General features: G+C 36.2%; 1 protein-coding gene and 1 long non-coding RNA gene across 13 annotated transcripts in view; one reads left to right on the forward strand and one right to left on the reverse strand.

The window, feature by feature from the left end:
- The window catches only part of LOC123861152 (uncharacterized), a 37,356-nt gene that overhangs the window by 17,405 nt on the left and 5,549 nt on the right, over positions 1 to 14,402 (forward strand). The window lies entirely within an intron of this gene.
- The window catches only part of RNF111 (ring finger protein 111), a 121,677-nt gene that overhangs the window by 6,439 nt on the left and 100,836 nt on the right, over positions 1 to 14,402 (reverse strand). For 5 of the 12 annotated variants that reach the window (XM_064570394.1, XM_064570392.1, XM_064570393.1 and 2 more), the window contains exons 6-11: positions 13,036 to 13,355; positions 8,522 to 8,795; positions 5,877 to 6,225; positions 4,080 to 4,232; positions 2,953 to 3,079; positions 181 to 273 (exon numbers count right to left, since the gene is read on the reverse strand). In XM_064570394.1, the coding sequence (XP_064426464.1) occupies positions 181 to 273; positions 2,953 to 3,079; positions 4,080 to 4,232; positions 5,877 to 6,225; positions 8,522 to 8,795; positions 13,036 to 13,355 (1,316 nt within the window). The remainder of the gene's footprint in view (positions 1 to 180; positions 274 to 2,952; positions 3,080 to 4,079; positions 4,233 to 5,876; positions 6,226 to 8,521; positions 8,796 to 13,035; positions 13,356 to 14,402) is intronic. The other 7 variants (XM_064570396.1, XM_054513516.2, XM_064570395.1 and 4 more) reach the window with 5 other exon arrangements.

A 14,402-nucleotide genomic window follows, 5' to 3' on the forward strand; every position in this document is an offset into this window, starting at 1 on the left:
TTGCCTATAAACCTTTCTGTGATAACCCCCAGAAGCAGTATCAAAATTCAGACATTGTGCTGCCTTCTGATCCCCAGCCAGTGCAGCAATCCTACTCAACCGTGAATACTAATAATACATATATTCTCTCTCTACATTAAAGATACTGTGGCAAATATCTTCATTAATTGTATTACACACCTCAAAATTGCCCCTGAAAGGACCTCTGAATGATGTTCCATCCAATCCTGATGAAATGTAACGAATATGAGGATAGCCTGCCATGTCAGGAACCTATTTTAATAGAAGACACAGGCTAAATCAAGTAAGAGTAGGCTTGAGTTTTAACACATAAATAACTGAGACACTCCATTCAGCTACTCACAAAATTCAACTTCACTAAGTCTCCAAGTAAGCACTCTGTAAAAGGGTTAGGTTTCTGTTCAAATATAATCTCACAGAATAACTATTAAAATACAAGCAAAAAAAAAAAAAAAAAAAAAAGAATTGCTGTTCCATGAGATAACCGGTTTCTTCTACTTGATTTATTTTGCATAAAGAATCCTAAATAGAAAATACCCAAAGTTAATACTGATGCTCTTGGCAGTCTAAACATATAAAGAGTAAAATTTTCATAAGATTTTGTCACTTTCAGAGAACTTTATTAAACCATATTATGAAATAAAAATGCACAGAACTTTCCTACAAAACTTATTTCCCTTCCTCTAACTTCCTAATAGCCAAAGGTACTCTGGCTCCTTTTTATGTTTCGTTCTGTTGGTGAACGTTTTTTTTTTTTTTTTAAAGATTTTATTTATTTATTTGACACAGAGAGAGAGAGAGAGAGGAATCACAAGTAGGCAGAGTGGCAGGGAGCGGCAGAGGGAGAAGCAGGCTCCCCGCCGAGCGAGGAGCCCGATGTGGGGCTCGATCCCAGGACCCTGGGATCATGACCTGAGCCGAAGGCAGATGCTTAACGACTGAGCCACCCAGGCGCCCCTGTTGGTGAAAGTTTTAATAGTGTTTTCTAATTTTGTGTTAGGCATAACTCAATCTTCATTATTCATGAATTTGCCTACTTAATAAAAATTATTTGTAACTCCAAAATCAATACCTGTGCTTTTCTCAATCACTCATGGGCACATACACAGGAGAAAAAAAATCTGAGTTGCCTGACATGTAGAACACGGCTCTGCCTTCTTGCTTCAGCTCTTATACTATAAACAAGGGTCTTTTTTGTGATCTATTTAAGTGCCATCTATCTAGGTTTCCATTTTTTGTGCTTTTTACTGGTGACTTTGTTTTTAAAGTGGCCACCAAACTCAAGTGCTGGGGGATAGCGTTCCTAAGTGCTAGAAGGCTCTGATATGCCTTATGGATAAAATGTGTGTAGATAAGCTTCATTCAGGCATGAGTTTTGTTGGCCATGAGCTCAATGTTTGTGACTCAGTAATACATAACATATCAAATAAGGTATCTTTAAAATGAAACAGACATCAAAACAAGGTTATGTACTGACTGGCTGTTGTGACCAGATAAACATGGTGACCAGAGGTTTGCAGTAACCTAACTCTATATTTACTGCAAGAATAATGGCTCTAGGACACCTGGGTGGCTCAGCTGGTTAAGCAACTGCCTTTGGCTCAGGTCATGATCCTGGTGTCCTAGGATCGAGTCCTGCGCATCGGGCTCCCTGCTCAGCAGGGAGTCTGCTACTCCCTCTGACCTTCCCCCTTCTTATGCTCTCTCTCTCAGTAAAATCTTTAAAAAACAAAAAAAAAAGAATAATGGCTCTATATTTACTTACTCAGTGTTTGCACAACTTTATAAAATGTAACTGCCGTATATAACAACAGTAGACTGTATTAGGAAAGGGAGATTCTGGGATAGAGCACCATTCTTCCATCATTATAAATAAATCTCCAACATTATTTTTTAGTCAGCCTCCACTGAATACTTCCACAACATACTTCTAACAAGTTTATAGCTTTAAAAGACAATTTGTATGTAGAAAAGAATTTAAAATAAGCAGTAACTTTAACCTTCAAATAGCCTATTATTCAAATATCTACAACTTTCCTTACAATCAAAATCAATACTGCCAAGCTCTCAGCAGATAACCTAACCTCCTACACATCTCTAAGGAAAATAAAAAATAAGAAAGGAACTCCTGCCCCTCAAATTATTTAAACCTGCACTTGCCCTGTAACCTTCCCTCCATCTCCTTTGTTCCTGAGTCCCGGTTTCTTGGGAGGGCAGCTTTATATCTTATTGCTGAGTAACCCCCATCCCTAAGACCTACAAATAACTTACTTGGAGTTCCTTGTGCTTTTGCTGTTTGACAGCTCCTTACATGCTATAAACACTGTTTAAGAGTACCATTCTCAATTCCAAAGCCTAAGTCGCAGATATAATAAAGCATCTTGGAAACCGTTCCTGCAAGGTCTTTACCCCCACAAGATGAAAAAACTTCCTTACTCCGTACCACTTTTATAACTAGTAGGTATTATGAATAGTGAACTCAATATATTTTTGCTGAACTTGTTCTTTAGAATTCAAATTGGTATCAACAAGATCTGAATCTGTTCAAATAAGACAGAGAATCAGTATAGTCCTGCAGATCAAAAAATAAAGGATGAATGCAACAGAACAGACCTGTTAGTAACTTTGACAAAATAAAGCACATGTTCTAGTCACAGTGGATCAAGACTGTCATCTTGGTATAAAAGAAAAAACTATCATTCTTTATATTAAGAAGAGTACATTTCACAATGCAAATACAAATATAGACTTTAATATGTCTCGTATCTTTTTATAGCACAATTTCAATCTAATAATAATAATTCTCAAATGCCATTAAAACACCCATAACAACTAATAACATTTAAAAATTTTCCAATAAAATATTTAATTTAGAAAAGGAAGAATACTTTTAGGAGACTATGTCAGAATTTTGAAATTTTTCTATTTTACCATTAAAGGAAGAGCTCCCAATTGTAAGTGATGAAGTCGTGGTGGTGCATGGTAATGGGCCAAGTGAGGATGCAGTGCTCCAGGCGTGTAAGTAGCTGCAGTCACTCCAGCTTCAATTCCCAGTTCCCTGACAAAGGATGAGAACACTACCTTTTAGCCATCCTTACAGTGTCTTTATTATCAACAGAAATGGGGGAGTATATTTACATTTTTAAAAGTAATATAAAGTTTCTTAATTGACACAGCTGAGAAAAAGATAATTTAGCCCCAAATATTTAATTAATAATTTCAAATTCATTTCAGCAATTAAAACTCAAAAATTCAATTTTGTGACCATGAGAAGCAAAGCATCTGTACTCAGTTTTGCATCCTACAAAGGAAGGAAGTATGATTAATGACCCTTAAGGTTCCTTCCGATCTAAAAGTCTGATTCTACTTGAGGATCATACAAAATAGTTTCGTTTTCTGGTTTATATGAATGTTACAGATGCTCCCAGGGCTTTCGTTTGTTGGATAGTGTCTGTGGGTTGCTGGCATCAAGATAATTAGAAGAACACTTCTATACCTTATAAAGTAAGGGTAAACAAAATTTTTAGAAAGAGTAAAATTGGTAAATGCCAAATTTCCATTTACTTATTCTCATTTTATGTTTTGCCTCATAATGTCATTGTGGATCAAGGTCTCAATCTCTACCTACAGACAATGGATTCAGAAAGAAAAATTAATGCAAATGCTTCCATTTCTCTAAAAAAGATCACATGCCTAGGACACAGGCTCGATTTCCCTTGTCAATAAACAGGGGTTAGGAGTGGTAAAGCAAATTGAGTACAAAGGTGGGGGAGTGGATAAGGAAGTTGTGAAAGATCCATTTAGGGATTTAATTTTGATGGCAGATATCCCTGAAAAACAAAAAGCTCTACTTCTGTTTGACATGGTTCTCTGCCCCAGAACTCAAGTTCCTCTTCCCACTTCAGGTTTCTGTAACTTGCCCAGAGACAGTGCCTCACAGATAAGCTGGAATTCAGTTTCTCATCACCCTTCTGCATGGCATCCCACTACAAAGCATCTGTTCTGACATTTCTACCACAGACTGCTGAGCATAACTTTGAAATAAACAAGATACTGACCAGGCAGATCTCTCAGGAGCCTGTCGAGGATGTGAGGACATAGTCTGAGGCACATGAATATGATGCCCATGACCATAATTTGGGTGCATCCTATGTGGATGGGGTGGGGGCCGTTCATGTGCCCGCCTGGAAACACAGAACACAAAAAGACCACTGGAAATAATTGAATAATTGGTTATTTCTTAATGTAGAAAAAACAATCTAGTATTAATATTATAAACATCTATAAATTAGTAATAAAATTACTTCTATAATAAATTATAAAAATATAAAATTACGTAATGATTAATAAATAAATCAAGAAACCATAACCCCACAAATCTCAGTGCTTATTACAATGCCTCCAAATTCAAATATCATCCAAGGAAAAAGGCAATTTTAACATTATCTTGTATACCTTCTTTATAGCAGCTATTTTAAAGAGAATAATGGGAAATAGATGGGAATAAAACTTTAAAAATTAAACACCTCAGCAAATGCTAGGCACAAATAAGTTATTTTATATAAACATATAAGGGAAGAAAACGGAAACTATTTTATTTTGCTTTGCTTCTATATTGTAATGACATTCATTCATTTTAATGGATAAAACTTATTTTAAGAGAAAACACTTTTAACCTTGTGCATTTTTTTCAAACACATGCAAGTACATGTTAACATATCTGGGAAACGGATATTAGCTCCATTCACATTCTTTATTCTGCATCCCAGATTATTATATTTTCTCTTTTTAGTCTAAAGTCAGCCAAATTTATAAATATAAATAGTCATAAAGTTCTAAACAAATGGCACTTAAAAAAACAAAACTATTCCAGGGATTCATTTTTATAGTCTAATCCCTAGTTTCTATCAGTTTCTCATGTATTTACAGATTTTGCATGTTTAAGCTTAATGATTTAAAACAAGTAATTTTCTAGATACTGGAAGATATGAATTTTAAATTGCCAACTTTCCATATAAAGAGTTACTATATTAGAATGCCAGTAATAGCCAGAGATTCTGGGAATAACCTTACATAATTAAAGGAAGTAGTTACCCATGTGCTGGATCATTAATTAGATCAAGAGTTTTGCAAGCAAAGAGTTTTGCAAACACATTCTGGAAAGGGCTAAATGGTAAATATTGTTGGCTCTTTCGGCAGTATGATCTCTACTGCAACTACTCAATTTAGTCTTTGTGGTGTGAAAGAAGACACAGACAATACAGAAATGAACAAGTGTAGCCGTTTACCTATAAAACTCTATACACAAGCAAAATTAGACCAACAGAGTTTGCTACCATGAATTTTCAGAAAGTTCAATTATAGTCTTTTCATGATGTTTGGAGAGTATATTTTAATATTTATGTTTATAAATAAACTAAGTGAGGAAGACTGTTTTTTCAATGTCAGCTGTTGAAAATTCTACTGGTATTCTTCTTCTCTCTGGCTGGTAACATATATTAAATCTTTGACAACTTTACATGTTGTTCCTCAGGATCATCAATTTTAACATTAATCTCTACTATGGGATACTGAAGAAACTGATGAACAAGAGACTGGTTTACAAAAATAAATGACCCTGGGTCATATCCTGAAAACGGTTTGATTTCTTTAAATAACCTGATATAAACTTGTTTTGTAAGCACCTACAACTCAGGACAAGACAAAGGAAGATTCCAGTTAGTAAAGAATTCCCTAGTGAACTGAGGACTTAGTATAGTTACATCACTTCTCAAGATTTTTAGTTTTAAAAACCCACAGAAATAGAAGGAAAAGGAACACAAAGTGATCATCTTTAAAAAAAACATAAAACATACGTTGGATGCTGCATCATCCTCCTTCTTTGAACTTCCATTCTCTGCATCACTTCATGAGGATGCAGTCTCTGTGCTGGAGGTGCCGTGGCTGGAATATGGTGTGAAATTGGCTGGTGTGTGGGAGGAAGATGCTGAGGGATTGGTGCAGCTGTACTGGCTAAATGAGTTGGGGGTGGGGGTGCCACGGGGTGAGATGTTGCATGAGAAGATATCTGAGAATGGAAAGCATGTACAGGATGAGGAATAACATAATCCACTTGAGGTGGAGGCTGAGTCTGAGGAGGAGGGTTTCCATGAGAATGGGGACAGGCAGACGTTTGATGATGAAGTGGTCTTGTCAAAGAAGCATCTGTAAAAAAAAAAATACGGACACCACGCAGTTGAGCATATATTGCTGTTATACATTCCTTTTGTCTTTTACAAACATATTAGTACACATTTAATTTTTATGAATACTTTATTAAGGCTTGAGTCTGCTCAATTCTGCTTTGCAACCTGCTTTCTTCTTTGAATAATCTTAGGTATCTTCTCACGTCAATATATATAGTTTTACTTCATTCACAGCTTCACAGCATTCTATTATAGAAATGTACCAAAATTTATTAAAGAAATCACCACTGATAAAAATGGGAAACAACCCAAATGCTGCACTGAACACCTGTGTGTATGAAGCCTCTTGTGCTCACTCTTTCATATATACGTGCATATGAGTGCGCGCACACATGCATTACTCATGGATGGCTTCTGCGGCATAAATTCTATAAGGAATTCTTAGTCTGAGAAAATCATTTAAACTCAGATACCAGGTGACAAAATACCCTTCTCAAAAGGTTACCATAATTAATGTTTCCGTGAACAGTATACAGGAGTGCCTGATTACCCCTACTTACTAAATTTATTAAATGCCAATCTAAGAAAAATCTTGTATTTATTAACCACTCATAGTTCTTCCCAGAACTACCTATTCATATTCTTACGCTATTGTTCATCTTTTTCTCACTGGTTTATAAGTATTCTTTGTATACACGGAAGGTTTGTCATAATAAGGTATAAACACTTTTCCAAATTGTCTTTTGTTAATTTTATTTTACCATATGCAAGTTTTCTGCTTTTGTGAAGTCAAATGTAGAAGTTACACTTTTATAAATACATAAGTCTTGCTTTCCTTTATGATTACTGGTTATAGAGCACTATAGAGAAGAAAGGAACTTGTAAGTTCTTCTGGGCAAGACTGCAAAGATATTCCTTTCATGGTGCTCTTCTCTCTTCCTGTCCCATGCCTTTTTTCCTGTGCTACATTAAGATGATGAAGGGACATATTTGCCAAGAACCTGAAATGGAAACCAGCCTTAATAAAAATGGCTTCCCCCATTTCTTCATTCTTTATGTTTCAAAGTGTTGAAAAGTCCCCTCTGAGGAATACACATCTCCCTTACTCTAAGAGACATGCATCTGTTTGAGGTTTAAAAATATGTTTGTCTCCTCCTTGGATTTCAGTCCCAATTTCATTGTAATTGGAAGAACTTCTTGGAATCTGATATGGAGGTATGGCCATTCTCTACTTTCATGACAGAAGAGTTTCCTTCAATTTTAATCACTTCTGATTCAGCAGGGGTGAAAGTTACGTAACCATGAACTCATTCAGCCATATTTTCAAAGGACACCTTGCTAGCATGTATTTAAAGAAGCTTTCATTAAGCTCAATATAAACTCTGAGACAAAATTTTTAAGTGATTTTCTAAATGTTATATTTTCAAATCAAGGCTTTATTCCAAGAAAACTCAGTACTTGGTCATAAAAAAAGAAGTCACTATGTTTTACCATTGTTAACTATCCTTCCTCAAATTCAGAGTATTTTTTCCAGTTTCAATTCAAAGTTTTCTATACTATAATCATTATACAAGAATTAATATTGACAAATATTACAAAATTTTTAAGTTTTGTTTCAGAATGAATCAATTTATTTAAGTTTAACTCTTCAGCATTTTTTCAGTTTTTACTGAGGTATAATTAACAAATACAATTACATATATTTGAAGTGTACAAGATGATGATTTGAAATACATATACTTTGTGAAATGATTACTACAATCAGGTTCATTAACATATCCACTACCTCACACAGTTACGATTTTTTGTGTGTGTGGTGAAAAGTTCAGCCATCGTTATAATTCACTGTATATTCTAAACAAAATAGATTGCTAACCACTGTAGAAAGGTGACATTCTGCATTCCCACAGACCATCTCCCTTCCTTCTCTATTTCACATGTTCTTGCCAGTAAAAAAAAAATTCTTGATATTGCTTCCTAAAAGTTACTCCTAAAGGATAAATCTCAATCCCTTAAGGTTTCCTTTTATAGGAATCTAAGGTGCCATTCAATGTAGTTCAATTTCATGTATTAAAATGTAAAAGAGACAAAATATAATACATTTTATTTCCCTGACCTTTTTAAACAACATGTCTTTTCTACCTTAGAAGATTGTTTTGGGAATGTGGGGTGAAGAGAGGACAAAATGGAAAAAATACACCCCACTCTTAGGCCAAGGAAATACTAAAAATGTATGAATTAGGATTATTGAAAGGTTATTTCATGGAGGACTGTACAATGCCTCTAAGTTCTCTGCCTGTTAAATTTATACTTACAAGGAGGTGGCATATAATGTCGACATGATGACAGTGAGGCTTGTGGAGGGGGCTGGGGCTGGGGCTGCGCAACCATGCTTGATCCATAACCATCTATTGATAATGGCTGACTCGGGGCGGCAGCAGCGGCCTGATGGCCAAAGATTGCAGCTCGGGAAGAAGAAACAGGGCAGCAGGGGTCAAATGCAGATGCTCCGTGAAAACCACCACTTCCATGACTTCTGATACCATTGTTGCTCAGGTCTACTGGCAATGCCTGCTGTATAAAGAGGAACTATAAATCGTTCTAAAGTTTGGTCAAAACACCGTTTCATGTTATATTATAAAAGTACTCCAACTGCAATCTAGAAAAATATAATCTCTAAATTAAAATTTCAAAATGGTAAGATTTTTAGTATGAAGACCTATTCAGCACCAAAAAAATACAATGTGTATCTTGGATTAAAAGAATTGTAGTGATTATGTATTTAAAATCTATAATCAGTTTTTAAAAATCAAGCATAAGATCCTGCTACAAGATGAACAAAAGTTAATTTATATATTATTTCAAGGTCTATTTCTCTTTCATTATCTAGATCTTAGAAAGAAACTTTCAAATCATAGTTCCATATTCTTCTTTACCCCCAAATTTTATTAATTTAGGACTCCTTTGGAAAACATACAATCAAACCACTGAAAAGATGAGGATTCTAGGTAAAAACTTTCTGTCCTGTTTCTAAACTGTATATAGCTAGCATTCAACTGAAACTCTAATAATACAGACATTATCCAAGATAGCAAAGGGTGTGGGATTATTCAAGATGAAGCATGAGCTAGCTTTGCCTCATAACCTTTTCATTTACAAAAAAAAATTAGAAATATGATTTTAGGGAAGGTCCATTTACTCCGTTGGAAAATGAATCAAAGAGTCTAGATTCCATGTCTACTCATCAGTAATTAAGTTTATTGCCCATAAGCATTTTAACCAACTGAGCCACCCAGGCGCCCCCTTTTTTTTAAAGATTTTATTTATTTATTTGAGACAGAGAGAATGAGAGACAGAGAGCATGAGAGGGACCCCATAAGCATTTTAAAAAGTCCTAAGTGAAACATTTCACTCCATCACAAACTATTTCAGAGCAGATTACAAAAACAGAACTGCTTCTTTGTATTCTTAAGTGATTTAAATACTTTGCTTAAAGTCTTTGGCTTAGTGTTCAGTATAGCTGTAATTTTAAACATGTGATTAAAGAAAATAAGAATTAAAAAAATAAAATAATAATTTGATGCTATATATGAATTTATATGCAAGAATTGTTCCATACTAAAAGCTGAGAAGCTGAAGATGAAGAAGCTAGGGAAATGCATTATTAGAGGCCCAGGTCACCCAGCAGTCCTTGGAGGAACCACTGTGGTCTCCATACTTCCAATGGACTCCAGGTTCGAGGAGTAACAGAAACAAAAGGAACTCTGAATGCTAAAAGGAAAGGAGGATGATGGTGCAGGAGAAGCTGTGGGAAGGTGAAAAAGAAGAACTTCTTTCTTCTTCTAGATCATGTATCTACAATCCATTAAGCAAATGTCTGGCCTCTTCGAGTTGACATATACAATGTATGTCCCTCAATTTGGGTAATAAGGTTCAAGAACAATATTGTAAGACTGTGAATTTGTATCCCCTTCCTATTTTCCTATTTAGACTAAGACTTGGCAAATGGACTGGATTATCAACATACTATGAAGATGAGCAAACTTCCTATCTTTTTCTCCAGTCAGTGATTAAGAACACTCCCAGAGAGTGAGTAAAGTAGGGTGCGTGTCCTCCTAGAAGAAACTGGGGCTAAAGTTAAAAGTAAAGAATAAAAAGAGAAGGGAGAAAAACCAGGAAAGAGAAGCCTCTTCACAATTCCAACAGTTCACTCAATTCTTAACTCTAGAAGGAAAAGAGAGGGTAAGCAAGATCAGTACAGAAATGGCAAGTACTGGGGCGCCTGGGTGGCTCAGTCTTTAAGTGTCTGCCTTTGGCTTGGGTCACATGATCCCAGCATCGTGGGATCAAGCCCTGAATTGGGCTCCCTCCTCAGCGGGAAGCCTGCTTCTCCCTCTCCCACCCCCGTGCTGTATCTCGCTATATCTCTGTCAAATAAATAAATAAAATCTTAAAAAGACAATATTAAAAAAAAAAAAGAGGGCGCCTGGGTGGCTCAGTTGGTTAAGCGACTGCCTTCGGCTCAGGTCATGATCCTGGAGTCCCAGGATCGAGTCCCGCATCGGGCTCCTTGCTCAGCAGGGAATCTGCTTCTCCCTCTGACCCTCCCCCCTCTCATGCTCTCTATCTCATTCTCTCTCAAATAAATGGATAAAATCTTTAAAAATAAATAAATAAATAATAATAAAAAAAGAAATGCAAAGGGTGTGTGATTGATTATTCAAGATGAAGCATGAGCTAGCTTTGCCTCATAACCTTTCCATTTACAAGTATTACTTTACAAAGATCGTAAGTAATGCATAATGCTAACTGAACTATTCTCTTAAAAGAGAAAGCTACATCCAAAGGAGTAGTAAGGGCTACAGAGTATCAAGTGACTACTGCACCTTCTCTGTTATCAGGCCGAATCCTCCCCAACCGTTTTCTGCCTACCCACAATCTGACACTAATCATAACACATACACAATCACAAATCCTCAGATCAGTTTGCTTCTCCCACTCCTCAACTTCCTGCTGTGCCCATACAGGTCTCAACTGGAGACTATCTGACATTATCTCATGAGCATGTGGCTGATTTCAGAGTCCTCCAATGTCTATATGAGTCTCAAACTGTTTATATTGTTAAAACTTCACTCTGTTCTCCTTCATACCCATTACCACCACTGACTGCCTGATCCTGTTGATTTTCCTCAAGTTTTGTGTGAAGTCCAAATACATCTACTTAGGGCGCCTGGTGGCTCAGTTGGTTAAGCGACTGCCTTCAGCTCAGGTCATGATCCTGGAGTCCCAGGATCAAGTCCAGCATCAGGCTCCCCGCTCAGCAGGGAGTCTGCTTCTCCCTCTGACCCTCCCCCCTCTCATATGCTCTCTCTCTCTCTCTCAAATAAATAAAATCTTAAAAAAAAAAAAAATACATCTACTTAGAGATAAGTGAAAAGGTTACATTTGTTTACAGTGAACAAAACGGTAAGAGATTCTACCTATAATTAACTCACTCAGGTTAAAAGAAAATGTTGCATACACACTTGATCTCTCAAACCTTACTTTATTAATTAGTTCAACAACAATATTCTGTAAACAAAAACCCCACATTTTGGTAGCTCTTATTCAAGAATGTAGGAAAAGTCAGTAGATCCACTTCTTCACGATTTTCCTACGATACTTCTAAACCCTCCCTTTCAGGTCATATTTTTAGGGAAAGAAAATTTTGCTTCTAAGCAGGGCCTTACATTCAGTCCACTAGAACGTTTTTCTTGATGCTTCCTCATACCCAAGAGGCAGAACAGGTTTAGATAATCAGTAGATGTTAATACTTACAACTGTTAGGAGAACCAAAACACAGTCTAACATCTATTTGATCATATTTCCTACTAAACTCTTTCAAATTTACTCTTGAGAACAGCAGCTTGTCTTTTGTTTGGTTTTAAGGGAACATCCCTCTTTCTTAATTATTTTTAATCTGTCAGATCCAGAAGAGATAACCATCAAAATTTAAAAAGATGAAGCCAGTACTCCAGGAAATATCAGGGGACATAGAAAAGCAGTTGCTCTGAATTTTCTTTTTGACTGTTTTCTAGTATGTCAGTTATAGTTTTACCTTGACATTAATTTTTGTTTTTCAAAGTATGTACCTACCCAGGTTATATCACAATTTTAGAGATGATAGAGCAAAAGTTAAAATAGCATGTAATACATGACTTTCATTTACTCCACGTGATCACCAATACTAATTTAATATTATTTGACATTTCAAGCACTCATCAATAATATCAACTAAATTACTTAATTATAATTTTGTTACTGATACTTCAATTCCCAATGAACTAAAAACCTCATCTGCTCCTGAGAAACTATGTCACTGGTTTGCATCCGAGAAGGCAGTTTGTTTCTAGATGAGTGGAGATACAGGCAGCTCCAGAGTAAAATGTAGAGGGTAAAAAACTAAGAAAATTTCCCAGTTTCTCATGAATCAGGTTGACACTGCAATTTCAACACTGTGGAGTAAAATTCCAAAGATCAGATTCACCTGTATTTAACTAAAAACACCAAAAACCATTTCAGAATTAAAAAAACAGTATCACTTCTAATTTTCTATATCCCAGGCCTTCTCAGTTAGTTGTAATAATTTAGACCATCAGAAAATCCTAGAGAATTAAAAAAAAAAAATCACAGACCACTAAATTGGGCCACTTTTCCAAGGGCAACAAGAATGATTTATTTAGTATATAAAATTCAGCATTAGCGTTGTTTTTCTTTTTTCTCCTGAAACAAGCACAGTTTTTAAAAATTAAAAAAAGGAAAAAAGAAAACCTCATCAAATTCCACATACCTGGTCAAGATAGCTGGCACCAGAACTACTGTTGGCTCCACACGGTGCTTGCACTTGTGGAGGTCTTTCCACAGGGCAAGTAGGATCACTAAAGGAGGGAGAAACTGGGACAGGCGGGTGGGGAGTATGATGGTGGTGGTGGTGATGCTGAAAATGGTGGCCATGCTGCTGAAAGCAGCTTGTGTGTGGATGTCCTAATGCATGGTGATTCTGTGACGACCCTCCACACGGTGAGTGCTGCGGACAGCAGGAAGGCAATCTTGGCATTGCAGGAGGGCCAGTTTCTGTGACAGCACTAGATGCAGTTCTCCTTGAGTCATCTTGAAACAAACAAAAATGCACAGAACAATCGAATGATCAAATATCACTGTGTAAAAAACAGGACTGTGTATAAGTAAGTAAATAAAGAATTGTTTAATAAATTCAAATCTCTGTAAATAAGAATGTGATAGCACCACATTCTTAACATGCATGTCACATAATTTTGGGCAGTGATCTTCACTGGGATTTTTCCGAAAGCCTAAATTCCTCAGGAGGCTCTTATTTACCATGATGGTGTCTTTTTGTAAATTTTTTTTAAGTTTTATTTATTTAAGTAGTATCTACACCCAACGTGGGGCTCGAACTCACCTCCAACTGGGCCAGCCAGGCACCCCTACTATGATGTTTAAATGGCCCAGTCAGTTGGAGCAAGCAACTCCAGTATCACTATTCTGGCCCTATTTCTAGAGTAACCAAGACCAGGGATACCCTGCTCCTATTTGGGTCACAGAACCTAACCAATCTCTTCTGGGCTAGTGTATTGATTATGAATATTCTAGTTATTCACAAATAATACAAAAATCCAACCCAAACTGGCTAAAATATTAAAGGAATTTACAGGCTCACATAAATGAATCTGGGTGGGGTGCTTCAGGTTCTGGTTGATGTATCTGATTGCAGCAAACCTCCCTGTAAATTCCCTGGGCCTGCCCTCCAATACATGTTCTATCCTGTCTTTCCTGATTCTCTTCTGGGCAAGGTCTGTGATCTAAACCCTGTTAGGCAGTATCTCCATTCTAAATCTCTTTACATTGTTTTTTTTTTCCCCCAAGCTCCTAGCCTGCCCTATTTGGGCTAATTTCTTATACTCTTTTGTAAAGGTTCTTAACCTTGGAACTAGAATTCAGGAATCTGTGAACTTGGATGGAAAAAAATTACTAATTTTTACTAATCTCTAATTGCCTCCTGGAATTAATACTACCTGGTTAGCACCAGTTGAGAGGTTAAATATTAAAAGTAACTTGTAACAACAACAACAACAAAAATTGACAAGGTGTTTACTTTTATTTTTTTTAAGCTCCCTCTTTTTTTTAAGATTTGTTTAT

The sequence above is a fragment of the Mirounga angustirostris genome, unplaced genomic scaffold (genome assembly GCF_029215605.1).
Source record: "Mirounga angustirostris isolate CCGP_5_RB_7025 unplaced genomic scaffold, mMirAng1.0.hap1 SCAF_9, whole genome shotgun sequence".
Taxonomy (NCBI): Eukaryota; Metazoa; Chordata; class Mammalia; order Carnivora; family Phocidae; genus Mirounga; species Mirounga angustirostris.